The 17,852-nt window shown below is 39.2% G+C and overlaps 1 protein-coding gene across 1 annotated transcript; it reads left to right on the top strand.

Annotated features, from left to right (window-relative positions):
• The first annotated feature begins 16,622 nt into the window (after positions 1–16,622).
• On the top strand, positions 16,623–17,540 carry LOC147003383 (vomeronasal type-1 receptor 4-like). The gene has a single exon (XM_085842050.1). The coding sequence runs from the start codon at positions 16,623–16,625 to the stop codon at positions 17,538–17,540; it is 918 nt and encodes a 305-aa protein (XP_085698176.1).
• Positions 17,541–17,852: the final 312 nt, after the last annotated feature.

Here is a 17,852-nt window from a genome sequence, read left to right as displayed (position 1 = left end):
TTTGATAGGCAATTAGATAATCATTATCCCAAAGATCCTTTGCTACAATTTTTTAGTGAACATCCAGTAATTTTCCCCAAAGTCACAGCATCTAAACCCATATCGGGTGCATTGGATATTTATACAGATGGTTCTAAAACAGGTGTTGGTACCTATGTAGTTAATTCTCAAAAGCCCGTTCTTTTTCAATACAATCCTTGCACCCCGCAACTTACTGAATGTAAAATTCTGTTGGATGTATTCAAAGCTTTTAAGGAATCTTTTAATCTAGTCTCTGATTCAGCTTATGTAGTAAATACAGTGCATGCATTAGAAATTGCAGGACACATTAGACCCACCAGCCCTGTGTGCACCATCTTATTAGAGTTACAAAAATTGATTTGGAAAAGAACACATAAATTTGTTATTCAACCTATTCGAACTCACTCTACCTTGCCAGGCCCTATGGCTAAAAGAAATGCCTTTGTGGACGCTAGCACTCACATGGAATTTATTTTTGACACCAACCCACTGGAGCTTGCAAAAGATTTTCATCAATTGCATCATGTTCCTGCTGCCACACTTCAGCAGAAATTTGATATCTCTCAAGCCTCAGCACGAGATGTGGTGTTACAAAGCCCACAGTGTGTACAGCTTCACCACCCTCCTCATGTTGGTATTAACCCTCGCGGATTGATCCCTTTAAAACTGTGGCAAATGGATGTTACTCATGTCTCAGGATTTGGAAGACTAAAGTATGTTCATGTTTTTTTTTAATTTTTAATATTTTTATAACATATTTTCCTCAATTACATTTCCAATGCTATCCCAAAAGTCCCCCATACACCCCCACTTCCCTACCCACCCATTCCCATTCTTTTGGCCCTGGTATTCCCCTATATTTTTTTTAATTTTTAATATTTTTATTACATATTTTCCTCAATTACATTTCCAATGCTATCCCAAAAGTCCCCCATAGCGCCCCCCCACTTCCCTACCCACCCATTACCATTCTTTTGGCCCTGGCATTCCCCTATATTGGGGCATATAAAATTTGCAAGTCCAATGGGCCTCTCTTTCCATTGATGGCCGACTAGGCCATCTTTCGATACATATGCAGCTAGAGACAAGAGCTCCGGGGTTCTGGTTAGTGCATCATGTTGTTCCAACAATAGGGTTGCAGATCCCTTTAGCTCCTTGGGTACTTTCTCTAGCTTCTCCATTGGGAGCCCTGTGATACATCCAATAGCTGACTGTGAACATCCACTCCTGTGTTTGCTAGGCCCCGGCATCGTCTCACAAGAGACAGCTATATTTGGGTCCTTTCAGTAAAATCTTGCTAGTGTATGCAATGGTGTCAGCGTTTAGAAGCTGATTATGGGATGGAACCCTGGATACAGCAGTCTCTAAATGGTCCATCCTTTCATCACAGCTACGAACTTTGTCTCTGTAACTCCTTCCCTGGGTGTTTTGTTCCCAATTCTGAGAAGGTGCACAGTGTCCACACTTTGGTCTTCATTCTTCTTGAGTTTCATGCGTTTAGCAAATTGTATCTTATATCTTGGGTATCCTAAGTTTTGGGCTAATATCCACTTATCAGTGAATACATATTGTATGAGTTCTTTTGTGATTGTGTTACTTCACTCAAGATGATGCCCTCCAGGTCCATCCATTTGGCTAGGAATTTCATAAATTCATTCTTTTTAATAGCTGAGTAGTACTCCATTGTGTAAATGTACCATAATTTCTGTATCTATTCCTCTGTTGAGGGACATCTGGGTTCTTTCCAGCTTCTGGCTATTATAAATAGGGCTGCTAGGAACATAGTGGAGCATGTGTCCTTTTTACCGGTTGGGACATCTTCTGGATATATGCCCAGGAGTGGTATTGCTGGATCCTCCGGTAGTACTATGTCCAATTTTCTGAGGAACCGCCAGACTGATTTCCAGAGTGGTTGTACAAGCTTGCAATCCCACCAACAATGGAGAAGTGTTCCTCTTTCTCCAGATCATCGCCAGCATCTGCTGTCACCTGAATTTTTGATCTTAGCCATTCTGACTAGTGTGAGGTGGAATCTCAGGGTTGTTTTGATTTGCATTTCCCTGATGATTAAGGATGTTGAACATTTTTTCAGGTGCTTCTCTGCCATTCGGTATTCCTCAGGTGAGAATTCTTTGTTCAGTTCTGAGCCCCATTTTTTAATGGGGTTATTTGACTTTCTGGAGTCCACCTTCTTGAGTTCTTTATATATATTGGATATTCGTCCCTTATCTGATTTAGGATAGGTGAAGATCTTTCCCAATCTGTTGGTGTTTTTTTTGTCTTATTGATGGTGTCTTTAGCCTTGCAGAAGCTTTGTAGTTTCATGAGGTCCCACTTGTCAATTCTCGATCTTACAGCACAAGCCATTACTGTTCTATTCAGGAATTTTTCCCCTGTGCCCATATCTTCAAGGCTTTTCCCCACTTTCTCCTCTATAAGTTTCAGTGTCTCTGGTTTTATGTGAAGTTCCTTGATCCACTTAGACTTGACCTTAGTACAAGGAGATAGGAATGGATCGATTCGCATTCTTCTACATGTTAACAACCAGTTGTGCCAGCACCATTTGTTGCAAATGCTGTCTTTCTTCCACTGGATGTTTTTAGCTCCCTTGTCGAAGATCAAGTGACCATAGGTGTGTGGGTTCATTTCTGGGTCTTCAATTCTATTCCATTGGTCTATTTGTCTGTCACTATACCAGTACCATGCAGTTTTTATCACAATTGCTCTGTAGTAGAGCTTTAGGTCCGGCATGGTGATTCCACCAGAGGTTCTTTTATCCTTGAGAAGAGTTTTTGCTATCCTAGGTTTTTTGTTATTCCAGATGAATTTGCAGATTGCACTTTCTAATTCGTTGAAGAATTGATTTGGAATTTTGATGGGGATTGCATTGAATCTGTAGATTGCTTTTGGCAAGATAGGCATTTTTACAATGTTGATCCTGCCAATCCATGAGCATGGGAGATCTTTCCATCTTCTGAGATCTTCTATAATTTCTTTCTTCAGAGACTTGAAGTTTTTATTATACAGATCTTTCACTTCCTTAGTTAGAGTCACGCCAAGATATTTTATATTATTTGTGACTATTGAGAAGGGTGTTGTTTCCCTAATTTCTTTCTCAGCCTGTTTATTCTTTGTGTAGAGAAAGGCCATTGATTTGTTTGAGTTAATTTTATATCCAGCTACTTCACCGAAGCTGTTTATCAGGCTTAGGAGTTCTCTGGTGGAATTTTTAGGGTCACTTATATATACTATCATATCATCTGCAAAGAGTGATATTTTGACTTCATCTTTTCCAATTTGTATCCCTTTGATCTCCTTTTGTTGTCGAATTGCTCTGGCTAGGACTTCAAGTACAATGTTGAATAGGTATGGAGAAAGGGACCTTCTCTAGTCCCTGATTTTAGAGGGATTGCTTCAAGCTTCTCACCATTTACTTTGATGTTGGCTACTGGTTTGCTGTAGATTGCTTTTATCATGGTTAGGTATGGGCCTTGAATTCCTGATCTTTCCAAGACTTTTATCATGAATGGGTGTTGGATCTTGTCAAATGCTTTTTCCGCATCTAACGAGATGACCATGTGGTTTTTGTCTTTGAGTTTGTTTATATACTGGATTACGTTGATGGATTTCCGTATATTGAACCATCCCTGCATCCCTGGGATGAAACCTACTTGGTCAGGATGGATGATTGTTTTGATGTGTTCTTGGATTCGGTTAGCAAGAACTTTATTGAGGATTTTTGCATCAATATTCATAAGGGATATTGGTCTGAAGTTTTCTATCTTTGTTGTGTCTTTTTGTGGTTTAGGTATCAGAGTAATTGTGGCTTCATAGAATGAGTTGGGTAGAGTACCTTCTGTTTCTATTTCGTGGAATAGTTTGTGAAGAACTGGGATTAGATCTTCTTTGAAGGTCTGATAGAACTCTGCACTAAACCCATCTGGTCCTGGGCTTTTTTTAGTTGGGAGACTATTAATGACTGCTTCTATTTCTTTGGGGGATATAGGGCTGTTTAGATCATTAACCTGATCTTGATTCAACTTTGGTACCTGGTATCTGTCTAGGAACTTCTCCATTTCATCCAGGTTCTCCAGTTTTGTTGAGTATAGCCTTTGGTAGAAGGATCTGATGGTGTTTTGGATGTGTTCAGGATCTGTTGTTATGTCTCCTTTTTCATTTCTGATTTTGTTAATTAGGATGCGTTCCCTGTGCCCTATAGTGAGTCTGGCTAAGGGTTTATCTATCTTGTTGATTTTCTCAAAGAACCAGCTCCTTGATTGGTTGATTCTTTGAATAGTTCTTCTTGTTTCCACTTGGTTGATTTTGCCCCTGAGTTTGATTATTTCCTGCCGTCTACTCCTCTTCATTGAATTTGCTTCTTTTTGTTCTAGTGCTTTTAGGTGTGTTGTCAAGCTGCTAATGTGTGCTCTTTCTAGTTTCTTTTTGGAGGCACTCAGAGCTATGAGTTTTCCTCTTAGAAATGCTTTCATTGCGTCCCATAAGTTTGGATATGTTGTGGCTTCATTTTCATTAAACTCTAAAGAGTCCTTAATTTCTTTCTTTATTCCTTCCTTGACCAAGGTATCATTGAGAAGAGTGTTGTTCAGTTTCCACGTGAAGGTTGGCTTTCTATTATTTATTTTGTTATTGAAGATCAGCCTTAGTCCATGGTGATCTGATAGGATGCATGGGACAAGTTCAATATTTTTGTATCTGTTGAGGCCTGTTTTGTGACCAATTATGTGGTCAATTTTGGTGAAGGTACCATGAGGTGCTGAGAAGAAGGTATATTCTTTTGTTTTAGGGTAAAATGTTCTGTAGATATCTGCCAGATCCATTTGATCCATAACTTCTGTTAGTTTCACTGTGTCCCTGTTTAGTTTCTGTTTCCATGATCTGTCCATTGGTGAAAGTGGTGTGTTGAAGTCTCCCAGTATTATTGTATGAGGTGCAATGTGTGCTTTGAGATTTACTAAAGTTTCTTTAATGAATGTGGCTGCCTTTGTATTTGGAGCATAGATATTCAGGATTGATAGTTCCTCTTGGAGGATTTTACCTTTGATGAGTATGAAGTGCCCCTCCCTTTCTTTTTTGATGACTTTAGGTTGGAAGTCAATCTTATCAGATATTAGAATGGCTACTCCAGCTTGTTTCTTCATACCATTTGCTTGGAAAATTGTTTTCCAGCCTTTCATTCTGAGGTAGTGTCTATCTTTTTCTCTGAGATGAGTTTCCTGTAAGCAGCAAAATGTTGGGTCTTGTTTGTGTAGCCAGTTTTTTAGTCTATGTCTTTTTATCGGGGAGTTGAGTCCATTGATATTAAGAGATATTAAGGAAAAGTAAATGTTGTTTCCTGTTGTTTTTGTTGTTAAAGTTGGCATTCTGTTCTTGTGGCTGTCTTCTTTTAGGTTTGTTGAGGGATTACCTTCTTGTTGTTTCTAGGGCGTGGTTCCCGTCCTTGTATTGGTTTTTTTCTGTTATTATCCTTTGAAGGGCTAGATTCGTGGAGAGATAATGTGTGAATTTGGTTTTGTCGTGGAATACTTTGGTTTCTCCATCTATGTTAATTGAGAGTTTAGCTGGGTATAGTAGCCTGGGCTGGAATTTGTGTTCTTTTAGTGTCTGTATAACATCTGTCCAGGATCTTCTGGCTTTCATAGTCTCTGGTGAAAAATCTGGTGTAATTCTGATAGGCTTGCCTCTATATGTTACTTGGCCTTTTTCTCTTACTGCTTTTAGTATTCTATCTTTATTTAGTGCATTTGTTGTTCTGATTATTATGTGTCGGGAGGTATTTCTTTTCTGGTCCAGTCTATTTGGAGTTCTGTAGGCTTCTTGTATGTTCATGGGCATCTCTTTCTTTAGATTTGGGAAGTTTTCTTCTATAATTTTGTTGAAGATGTTTGCTGGTCCTTTGAGTTGAAAATCTTCATTCTCATCCACTCCTATTATCTGTAGGTTTGGTCTTCTCATTGTGTTCTGTATTTCCTGGATGTTTTGAGTTAGGATCTTTTTGAATTTTCCATTTTCTTTGATTTTTGTGCCGATGTTCTCTATGGAATCTTCTGCACCTGAGATTCTTACTTCCATCTCTTGTATTCTGTTGCTGATGCTCGCATCAATGGTTCCAGATTTCTTTCCTAGGGTTTCTATCTCCAGTGTTGCCTCATTTTGCGTTTTCTTTATTGTGTCTACTTCCCTTTTTAGGTCTAGTATGGTTTTGTTCATTTCCATCATCTGTTTGGATGTGTTTTCCTGTTTTTCTTTAAGGACTTCTACCTATTTGATTGTGTTATCCTGTTTTTCTTTAAGGACTTGTAACTCTTTAGCAATGTTCTCCTGTAATTCTTTAAGTGAGTTATTACAGTCCTTCTTGATGTCCTCTACCATCATCATGAGATATGCTTTTAAGTCCAGGTCTAGCTTTTCAGGTGTGTTGGGGTGCCCTGGACTGGGCGAAGTGGGAGTGCTGGGTTCTGATGATGGTGAGTGGTCTTGGTTTCTGTTAGTAAGATTCTTACATTTACCTCTCGCCATCTGGTAATCTCTGGAGTTGTTATAGTTGTCTCTGTTTAGAGTTTGTTCTTCTGGTGATTCTGATTACCATCTATCAGCAGACCTGGGAGACAGGCTCTCTCCTCTGAGTTTCAGTGGTTAGAGCACTCTCTGCTGACAAGCTCTCCTCTTAAAAGGAAGGTGTACAGATATCTGGTGTTGAACCTCCTCCTGGCCGAAGAAGAAGGCCCAAAACAGGAACTTTCCCAGATGCTGTGTTGCTTTGGCAGGTCACAGAAGCTGTCAGCTTCTGTGGTGCACACTCTCACCTGTGAAGACTAAGTTCCTAAGTTCGGTGGAGTCCCGGATCCAAGATGGCGCTCCCTGCTCCTGAGGTAGAGGGCTACCCTTCAGGGCAGACCACTGTCGTCCGGCTGGGAGGGTGCCGGATGTCTGCAGCCCCAAAAGGGTGCTGCCTCAGCGGCTCTGTGGCTCCCGCCTGCCCCAGAAGCTGTCTGCCTCTGTGGTGCACACTCTCACCTGTGCAGACTAAGTTCCTAAGTTCGGAGGAGTCCCGGAACCAAGATGGCGCTTCCGTGCAGGGCGGACCACTGTTGTCTGGCTGGGAGGGTGCCGGATGTCTGCGGCCCCAAAAGGGTGCTGCCTCAGCGGATCTATGGCTCCCGCCTGCCCCAGAAGCTGTCTGCCTCTGTGGTGCACACTCTCACCTGTGCAGACTAAGTTCCTAAGTTCGGCGGAGTCCTGGATCCAAGATGGCGCTCCCGTACAGGGCGGACCACTGTCCTCCAGCTGGGAGGGTGCCGGATGTCTGCGGCCCCAAAAGCATGTTCATGTTTCAATTGACACATGTTCAGGTGTCATTTTTGCCTCCCCCATGTCCAGTGAGAAATCCCGCAACATGGTTGGCCATTGCCTAGAAGCCTGGGCCGCTTGGGGAAGGCCAGATAGTTTAAAAACTGATAATGGCCCCGCATATACATCAAAATCATTCCAAACCTTTTGCAAAATAATGCAGGTTAGTCACTCTACTGGCCTTCCCTACAATCCACAGGGCCAACGCATTGTGGAAAGAGCACATCGAACCTTAAAAGAACTCTTACAAAAACAAAAAGGGGGACTCACCGATGGCCGGCCACCCAAAGAACAATTATCTTTAGCCCTCTTTACTTTAAAATTTTTAATTCTGGATGAACATGGTCGTTTGGCTGAAGATAGGCATGCCATGACCTCGCCTATCCTTAAACAGGATGTCAAATGGAAAGATATCTTAACTGGAAAATGGTATGGCCCAGATCCCATTATTTCCAGATCCAGGGGAGCTGTTTGTGTTTTTCCACAGGGTCAAGAACACCCGGTTTGGGTACCAGAGAGGCTGATGCGAAAATTGCTCCCGCCAACAGAAATATAGATTGTAACAGTTCCGGAAGGACATATTTTTAGTGGAGTGTTGGCAGGGTATACTGCTGTGGTTGTGAAACTTCCCACCCTTGTGCCTATAGTAGATTTTGAAATATTTGTCACCTATGCCCATTGATGCTTCTCAGTGAGTGGTCCAATTTGAACCCCTTCTCAAATCTTTGCTTCTGTTTGAGAATGAGTTCATTCACCAAGAAATTAGGATAGAGATGGTCAATATTGTCCACAAGATAATTACACTTGGGACATCTATTATTGTCCCACAAACTCTGATGAATACACTTGTAGCAAAAGCTGTGGCCACATTTTGTCATGTATGCCTCCTCAATCATATCATAGCAGATGGGACTTTCTCTTATTTCTCCTTGCAACCATGAGGAATTCCATAGGAATAGACTTAGTTCAAGAACAGGTTGAAGAGTTGTATAAAGTTGTCCAAATGTCCTGTGTCTCGTCTACCCCTCTACAAGCTAATTTCTCCAACTCATAGATTTGTTGTAAGAGAAGGCCTGCATATGGTCAAACAGTATAAATAACAAGCTGAACAAGGGAGGGACTAAAGATGGCCTGATATTAGCTGAGGATGGAGAGAGGGAGGGAGGGTCACTTTTTTTCTGTTATGATTGACTCTCTGCCCATGGTCTGGTGCATGACCAGGCACCCATAACTCTATGGAAAGCACTCATGGAGTCACAGGGTAATTTTCAAAAGAGGATATGAAGTTAGAAACAGAGCCTGAAGGGAGAGAGACACAGGACCTGCATGTCTACATCAGGCCCTCTGTATCTATATTATAGCTGAGAGTTTAGTGTTTGGGGGATTTGTGAATATTTAAACAAGTGGGTCTCTCACTCTAGTCCCTTATCTTGGACTCTTTTCTTTTGTTTGTCAGTCTTGTTCAATTTTGATGTGTTAGTTTTTATTTTCTCATAGTATATTGTTTTGTTATTTTTATTGGTTTTTGTTAATATTTTTAGTTTTATTTTTATCCCTTAGAAGCCTGTTTGTTTCCTAATGAGAGACATAAAGGGAATGGATATGGATGGGAAAAGAAAGGCTTAGAAACTGAGAGTAAAAGAGGGAGAAGAAACTGTAATCAGGATATACTATGTGAAAAAAATCTATTTTTTATAAAAAAAATAAAATAAAAGGAGGACAGAAAGCATGACTTGGGATATATTGGAAAGAGTAGAGAAATGGCAGAAAATGAGTGGTGTGTGAATGATTTAGGTTCATTGTTAATATATGTAAGCGTTTTTAAGAATAGAAAACAAAATATGTATATTCTCAACTTTATGAGGTAGAACCTTGCTGTGCAGCAGTGCCTAGAATCATAACACTTACAAAAAAGGGGTAAACTTCAAACATGAGATGACATTTCACAATACCTTTCACAGGCTAGGATTTCAGGCACATGAAATTCTTTAGTTCTTAATAATATTAACTTGGTGGATTTCATTCAATTTGGGGGGTCAAACTCAGATCAGTCATCAAGCTCTGTGCACATCTACTCTCTCAGCCCTACCCATCCAACTTTCTATTGTCTTCTATTTCCATCAAATCCATTCCTCTTAAGAAGATGGCCTTCTCCACAATGTGACTAACCTGACAGGGGTCAAATCATTTAAAAATTGAATCACTGTATCATCAATTATCACTTAAAATAGTGCCTCAAAACAGTGGACTTTGTGCCCGCCTTCATCCCACTATGCTGGGATGTTAGTGTCTTAGTCCACTTCACTTGCTGCAAAAATCACCATGAATAAAACAACCAAGGAAGAAAGGGTTTACTTTTTTACAGGTTACATGAATCATCAGGGGACACCCAGGACAGGAACCTGAACTTAACAACTGAAGCAGGAAGAGAAGATTGGCTTATTGGCTTGTTCCCCATACTTTACTTAGTATGTTTCCTGTGCTATCCAGACCACCTTCCCAGTGTGAGCACTTCCCCATTGACATAGGAACTACCATATCAACTATTATCAAGAAAATGCCCTACAGAATTGTCTACAGGTAATTTGATGAAAGCGTTTTCCCAATTGAGGTTAGTCTACCCAGAAAACTCTATCTTCTATACATTTGACAAAGAACTAACAGTAATGGTTGGGCTTAATCTTGTAAATCCCTCAGGATTAATATCTCTGTTCCTCCCCTGCTGTATCCAGAAAACATTGTTTCATTGATTTTATCAACTACCTCTGGCTCTAAAATTCTGCTCACCCCAAGTTCTACGAAGACACTTAAGCCTTGGTGGATAAGGTATGATATGTACATTCTAGTACTGAGTGAGCATACAAAACTCATATTGCTGTGCAACGACCAGTTGACTATTCCTGTGTTAATTAACTTCCAAGTAGCTTCTCTGATGAGGGTTGAGAGATGCACTGATCTACAAGTGTAGCAATACATCATCAAGAAATGTTTCAATTCTCTTCATTAAGAAGAACACTAGTATTAGGTTCTGTATCTGCCCACAGACAATACAAATAGTGCCTTTTGTGAGTTCTAGCTCATAGACAGAGCATTAAGTTGAATAAGAAAATAGTAAGTTTCACACATAACATATATGTCACTCTTGAATCAATGAGTATATCTCATCAAGGCCGTAATTGCTGTACCTGACAGGGTTCACAGAAGGGAGGGGTTTCTGACTACATTTCTCTACCAGTACTGTATGTAGCACCTTTTAAGTAAGTGAAAACTGGGGGCTGTAGAGATGGCTGGGGCTGGAGAGATAGCTCAGCAGTTAAGAGCACTAACTGCTCTTCCAGAGGTCCTGAATTCAATTCCCAGCAACCACATGGTGGCTCACAGCCATCTGTAATGATATCTGATGCCCTCCTCTGCTGTGTTTCTAGAGAGCAACAGTGTACTCATATATAATAAATAAATAAATTTTTTAAAAGAAAGTGATAACTGGGTTTTCCATATGAGTTCTTCACCCTTTCTTTTCTTTTCCAAATAGAGTTAATTTAATAAAATTATCATTCAGCGTTCTCCACCACATAGACCATCACATATGTAAATTATTACCATCAGTACTAATTGGTGCTAAATTATAGAAATCACATTCCATTCATCACAGGATCTGTTCCACTGAGCCAATACATTTTAACAAAAGAGTAACAAGCTCTTCTCTAGGAAATATTTATAAGGCATTTCTCTTTGTGCAAGAACCCATTGATAAGCACTATTTCAAAATTTAACAGTTTACTCTTCTAAAATATACAAGGCTTATATCTAGAGTGACCTTTTTATATAAAAAAGAGTATTGTTTTAGTATCTTTTGTTGAAATTTTTATCACTGCTCCATAATATGGCCATTGTTCCCATGTCTAACATCAGTTCAACATATGGTGTATTTCTGGGATGTTTATTCTAATCTATGTATCTATCTGTCTGGTTGTTTGTTTGTTTTAGGTTTTTTTTTTTTTTTACTTTTTTATTTATACTTTTTTTAATTAGGTATTTTCTTATTTTACATTTCAAATGCTATCCCAAAAGTCCCCCATACCCAACCCACCCACACCCCTACCTACCCACTCCCACTTCTTGGCCCTGGTGTTTCCCTGTACTGGGGCATATAAAGTTTGCAAGACCAAGGGGCCTCTCTTCCCAATGATGGCCGACTAGGCCATCTTCTGCTACATATGCAGCTAGAGACATGAGCTCTGCAGGTACTGGTTAGTTCTCAGGGCCCTCAATGGAGGAGCTAGAGAAGGTACCCAAGAAGCTAAAGGGGTCTGCAACCCTATTGGTGGTTCACCCTCCTTTCTTATACACCCCTGTGGACACATGAGTGGCATACAAACCTTCAAAGTAAGTTCCAGTTTGATTTCTGCATGTTCTGTGTGTCCAGTATATGGTGTCTTCAGCCTCTAAGTTTTGGAGAATTTCCAGTACTCTTGGTAAGAGCCTGTGATGCTTGGGGGTGGGGTGGACTGTGGTTTGAGAGTTGTCAAGCAGCTAGAAAAAGAAGTCACCTAATCCTGGAATAGAGGTTTACATTAATCAATGTGAAATGTCTACTTGGGGGACTGTCTACCTAATATAGTGCAGTCTTATTAAAACTCATTTGAAATATGCATATGAACATATTAAAGGATACCCCAATAGCACTATGTTTCTATACAGTTTTTTAAAAGACACTTAGTGTTAGTTATTCCTCTCCATAGTTTCTTGTCTACATTACCTCCTACATACACTGAAATTAACAGTTCATGTTCCATTATCACTCTTAGTTTTTTATAACACTGTATTCTATCTACTATTTTTCAACATGCCATGACTCTTACAAACACCTGACATTTAAGATTATTCCTCATTATACATGTAATATTCAATTAGCCAACATAAATTTCACAGTTGAAATCATGGTTGTATGCTTGTCCTAGACAAACATAAGGAATCTGAGCAATTAATAACAAGTTATTCTTTTTTGTCTTATTTCCACATATATCCCATCTAAATGCTGGTATTTTCATTAGTAAAAAATACTGTGCAATAATAACTTGTTTCTCTTTAATAGCTGAGTAGTACTCCATTGTGTAAATGTACCATAATTTCTGTATCCATTCCTCTGTTGAGGGATATCTGGGTTCTTTACAGCTTCTGGCTATTATAAATAGGGCTGCTATGAACATAGTGGAGCATGTGTCCTTTTTACCGGTTGGGACATCTTCTGGATATATGCCCAGGAGAGGTATTGCTGGATCCTCCGGTAGTACTATGTCCAATTTTCTGAGGAACCGCCAGACTGATTTCCAGAGTGGTTGTACAAGCTTGCAATCCCACCAACAATGGAGGAGTGTTCCTCTTTCTCCACATCCTCGCCAGCATCTGCTGTCACCTGAATTTTTGGTCTTAGCCATTCTGACTGGTGTGAGGTGGAATCTCAGGGTTGTTTTGATTTGCATTTCCCTGATGATTAAGGATGTTGAACATTTTTTCAGGTGCTTCTCTGCCATTCGGTATTCCTCAGGTGAGAATTCTTTGTTCAGTTCTGAGCCCCATTTTTTAATGGGGTTATTTGACTTTCTGGAGTCCACCTTCTTGAGTTCTTTATATATATTGGATATTCGTCCCTTATCTGATTTAGGATAGGTGAAGATCCTTTCCCAATCTGTTGGTGGTTTTTTTGTCTTATTGATGGTGTCTTTAGCCTTGCAGAAGCTTTGTAGTTTCATGAGGTCCCACTTGTCAATTCTCGATCTTACAGCACAAGCCATTACTGTCCTATTCAGGAATTTTTCCCCTGTGCCCATATCTTCAAGGCTTTCCCCCACTTTCTCCTTTATAAGGTTCAGTGTCTCTGGTTTTATGTGAAGTTCCTTGATCCACTTAGACTTGACCTTAGTACAAGGAGATAGGAATGGATCGATTCGCATTCTTCTACATGTTAACAACCAGTTGTGCCAGCACCATTTGTTGAAAATCCTGTCTTTCTTCCACTGGATGTTTTTAGCTCCCTTGTCGAAGATCAAGTGACCATAGGTGTGTGGGTTCATTTCTGGGTCTTCAATTCTATTCCATTGGTCTATTTGTCTGTCACTATACCAGTACCATGCAGTTTTTATCACAATTGCTCTGTAGTAGAGCTTTAGGTCCGGCATGGTGATTCCACCAGAGGTTCTTTTATCCTTGAGAAGAGTTTTTGCTATCCTAGGTTTTTTGTTATTCCAGATGAATTTGCAGATTGCACTTTCTAATTCGTTGAAGAATTGATTTAGAATTTTGATGGGGATTGCATTGAATCTGTAGATTGCTTTTGGCAAGATAGCCATTTTTACAATGTTGATCCTGCCAATCCATGAGCATGGGAGATCTTTCCATCTTCTGAGATCTTCTAGAATTTCTTTCTTCAGAGACTTGAAGTTTTTATTATACAGGTCTTTCACTTCCTTAGTTAGAGTCACGCCAAGATATTTTATATTATTTGTGACTATTGAGAAGGGTGTTGTTTCCCTAATTTCTTTCTCAGCCTGTTTATTCTTTGTGTAGAGAAAGGCCATTGATTTGTTTGAGTTAATTTTATATCCAGCTACTTCACCGAAGCTGTTTATCAGGCTTAGGAGTTCTCTGGTGGAATTTTTAGGGTCACTTATATATACTATCATATCATCTGCAAAGAGTGATATTTTGACTTCATCTTTTCCAATTTGTATCCCTTTGATCTCCTTTTGTTGTCGAATTGCTCTGGCTAGGACTTCAAGTACAATGTTGAATAGGTATGGAGAAAGTGGACAGCCTTGTCTAGTCCCTGATTTTAGAGGGATTGCTTTTAATAAAAATATTAAAAAAAAAATAACTTGTTTCTCATACATCCAAGTGTATGTTCTTTGTGCCTAAGACAATCTTGTTGAGGTATGAATGTCTATAATGGTTTAGAACATACAAGTCTTATATTTATAACCTGAGTTTTTACTTTTCATCATTGAATATCAAAATAAGTCCCTAGTATTCTATTATACCTAGAGAAGAAATGAGTGTGGATGGATCTATTTATTTCTTTATGATTGCTGGATCCATGTCTTTGTTTATTGTATATCCAGGTTCCTTCTTTACACAGCAGATTCTCAGATACTAACAAAGTATATTAGACTTCTGATAAGGATTCATGAGTATATCAGAAAATAAGTCACCATCTACCTTCAAAGAAGTGGATACTAGAATAACCCCAGAACCCAGGTGGGAAAAAATAGCTTCAATTAATAAATTTGTCAGAAGTATGTGTCCTGGGATAAACATGGGGAAAGTTGGAATGATGCAACTTCCACGGAAATTAGGAAAGCTGAATAACTTCTTGCCAGTTTTCTCCAAAGACCTATTGTCAGTATAATTTTGCAAGAGTGAAATAGTACTCTGTACAAATGCACATAATGTATCCCTTGTTTTACTCTTGAGCACCCCAATTCACATTTGACTACAAGATCAATTCAGAACTTAGATTCTCCCAAAGGGAACACAAAAACTCTCCCTAACTTCTGCCCAGGTACTCATTAACATCTAACAAACTCCTAGACATCATTAGTAAGCATCACAAAAGAATGGAGGATAAATGATTTTTCCTTCATTGGAGGTATCCCAAAGACACCATGCAGACAAATGTGCAGATGCCACAGATGACACAATAATATACTCTCTGAAGGATGTCACATCCATGTACCCTATTATTTTATGAGACTGGAAAACTAGACTCTGCTGGGTTACCTTCACAGCACTGCATGGAGACTAAGAAACCAATCTCCATTTCCTTGCATTCTTTCTCAGGCAAAGAGTGACACAGAGAACTTCTTAAATGTAACAGGCACTATGAGATATGATTCTTTAAGAGCTGGGCTCTGCAGCTGGCCTGCAGATGAGCATCTTCATCCTGACTGTGGCACAGAAGATGGGATTCTTTCAACCATAGATTTCTGCTTAGAAATCTTTTCTCCTGTCTTCAGTGAAAATTGTGTTCTATAGCCAACATGAACCATTATTTCTTTTATAAGACTGCAGTTTAATACAAATAGGTAAATATTTTCCTTTCATCTCAAAGAAATGTCTGTGTCCTAGAATAGTACTCAGCAGAAAACAGCATTTAGTGTAACCTATGCATGTGAGATGTTGAATTTTATCTTGTGGGTAGAGGCCTTCATGCTCCTATAGAAAACAAATAAATGAGTAAAGTGGAGACTAGGCATCAGCTTGCAAAGGGTATAATACTGACTGTGTTAATAATTTTGGCAGGAAGCTGGAGATGATGTAGGTAAGACTCTGGCACCTGACATTTTAGACCAAAAATTAAGATCAGAAAAATTGTGAATAAATGTAATTTGTTAGCAGTTGGTTTTTTTCACATGGAGGATACATATGTAAACCTATATTCATCTGTGTGATTAGAACACAGGTGGATTTATCACAAATATTTCATATTTGGTTGTGTGGATGAATAGCATAAAAAAAAATTCTCAAAAGCAAACAACTTAATATTCTACAACTGAATTCAGTTTCCAAACCTTATTGATTGTTAAATGTAACCATACATGTTATTAACATACACATTACTTTAAACATGTTACTTTAATATAAGAACATTTTAATAATTATTTTATGGTGTATTTTTCTTTTCTTTTCTTTTTTATGGATTAATTTATTTTAGTGGTGAAGATTCATTTCTTTTTCAGCCTCTTCTCTCTCCTAATTATGTTGAATTCTGATGCCAAAATCTGATGAAGGACTCTTTAATTTATTATTGATTAAGTGATTTTTATTAATTTACATGCCATTTGCAGCATCCTCCCCTCCTAATTGTATTGAATTCTGATGATGGAATTACATACTCATACTAGTCTCTTTCCTGTCTTTATTCGTAATCAAAAGCCCATGGTATGTGAAAATGTGTGTTTTTGTGTAGGTTATTGACCTATGTGATCATAAAGATGTAGTTGCTATACAAAATATCTCGAGGAAGGAGTGATTCAATAAGTATAAAATATTATTCTGAGTTACTGTCCCTATATTGTTCTCCAGGCAAAGTTCCTTTATTGTGATAGAATAGTGTCTCACTTATCAAGAGAAGAAATTATCCCAAATGAATTGATAAGCATGGACAATAGAACAGACCCCTGAGGATAGCAGTGTCCTGCCTAATCATCACTCCAGGGTTGAATAATGGCCTCTCCATGTCTGCTCATGATAAATCCCTGAAAACCACTGAAGAAGTGGCTCTTCAGATCCTCTTGCTTTGCCAGTTTGGGGTTGGAACTGTGGCCAATGTCTGTCTGTTTGTCCATAATTTCTATCCAGTCTTGACTGGTTCTCAACAGAGGCCGAGACAGGTGCTTTTAAGCCACATAGCTGTGACAAATGCTTTGACTCTCTTCCTCACTATATTTCCAAACAACATGATGGCTTTTGCTCCAAGAAATCCTCTAACTGACCTCAAATGTAAATTAGAATTCTTCACTCGCCTGGTGGCAAGAAGCATAAACTTGTGTTCCACCTGTGTCCTGAGTATCCATCAGTTTCTCACTCTTGTTCCTGTTAATAAAGGAAAACTTATACTCAGAGCAAGTGTCACAAACATGGCAAGTTATTCTTGTTACAGTTGTTGGTTCTTCGGTGTCTTAAATAACATCCACATTCCAATTAAAGTCACTGGTCCACAGATAACAGACAATAATAATGACTCTAAAAGCAAGTTGTTCTGTTCCACTTTTGGATTCAGTGTAGGCATTATCTTCTTGCGATTTGCCCATGATGCCACATTCATGAGCATCATGGTCTGGACCAGTGTCTCCATGGTACTTCTCCTCCATAGACATCACCAGCGAATGCAGCACATCCTCACTCCCAATCAGAACCCCAGAGGCCAAGCTGAGACCAGAGCAACCCATACTATCCTTATGCTGGTGGTCACATTTGTTAACTTTTATCTTCTACATTGTATTTGTACCATCTTTCAAACATTTTTTATAGATTCTCGTCTCTTTGTGAGGCATGTTGGTGAAGTTTTTATTGCAGGTTTCCCTACAATTTCTCCCTTACTGTTGATCTTCAGAGATCCTAAGGCTCCTTGTTCTGTGCTCTTCAGCTGTTGATAGCCAGAGTCACTGAAAAATGCCAAACACAGAAGGCAGTTTTATTAATACCATTAAGAATTTTATTCCATAAATATGCATTAAACATCTTTTGCATGAACAAGTCATGGTTCACACTACTTACTGCTCAATACATCTAGAATAAAGAAGAAAAGAGGCAAAGACAGCTCATGATCAAGAGCCTTAAGAGGCATAATCTCAGGACTAGGGAGGATGCCAACATCCAAATGAACATCTTCCCCTGAAAGATCGTGGCAAACTCTTCACTCTAGGCCATGGTGAAGCTGTTTTTCCAGTCATCAGAAACACCTG

This window comes from Mus caroli, unplaced genomic scaffold, assembly GCF_978045245.1.
Source record: "Mus caroli unplaced genomic scaffold, Mus_caroli_1 scaffold_8, whole genome shotgun sequence".
Lineage (NCBI taxonomy): Eukaryota > Metazoa > Chordata > Mammalia > Rodentia > Muridae > Mus > Mus caroli.
This window is presented reverse-complemented; position numbering and strand designations above follow the sequence as displayed.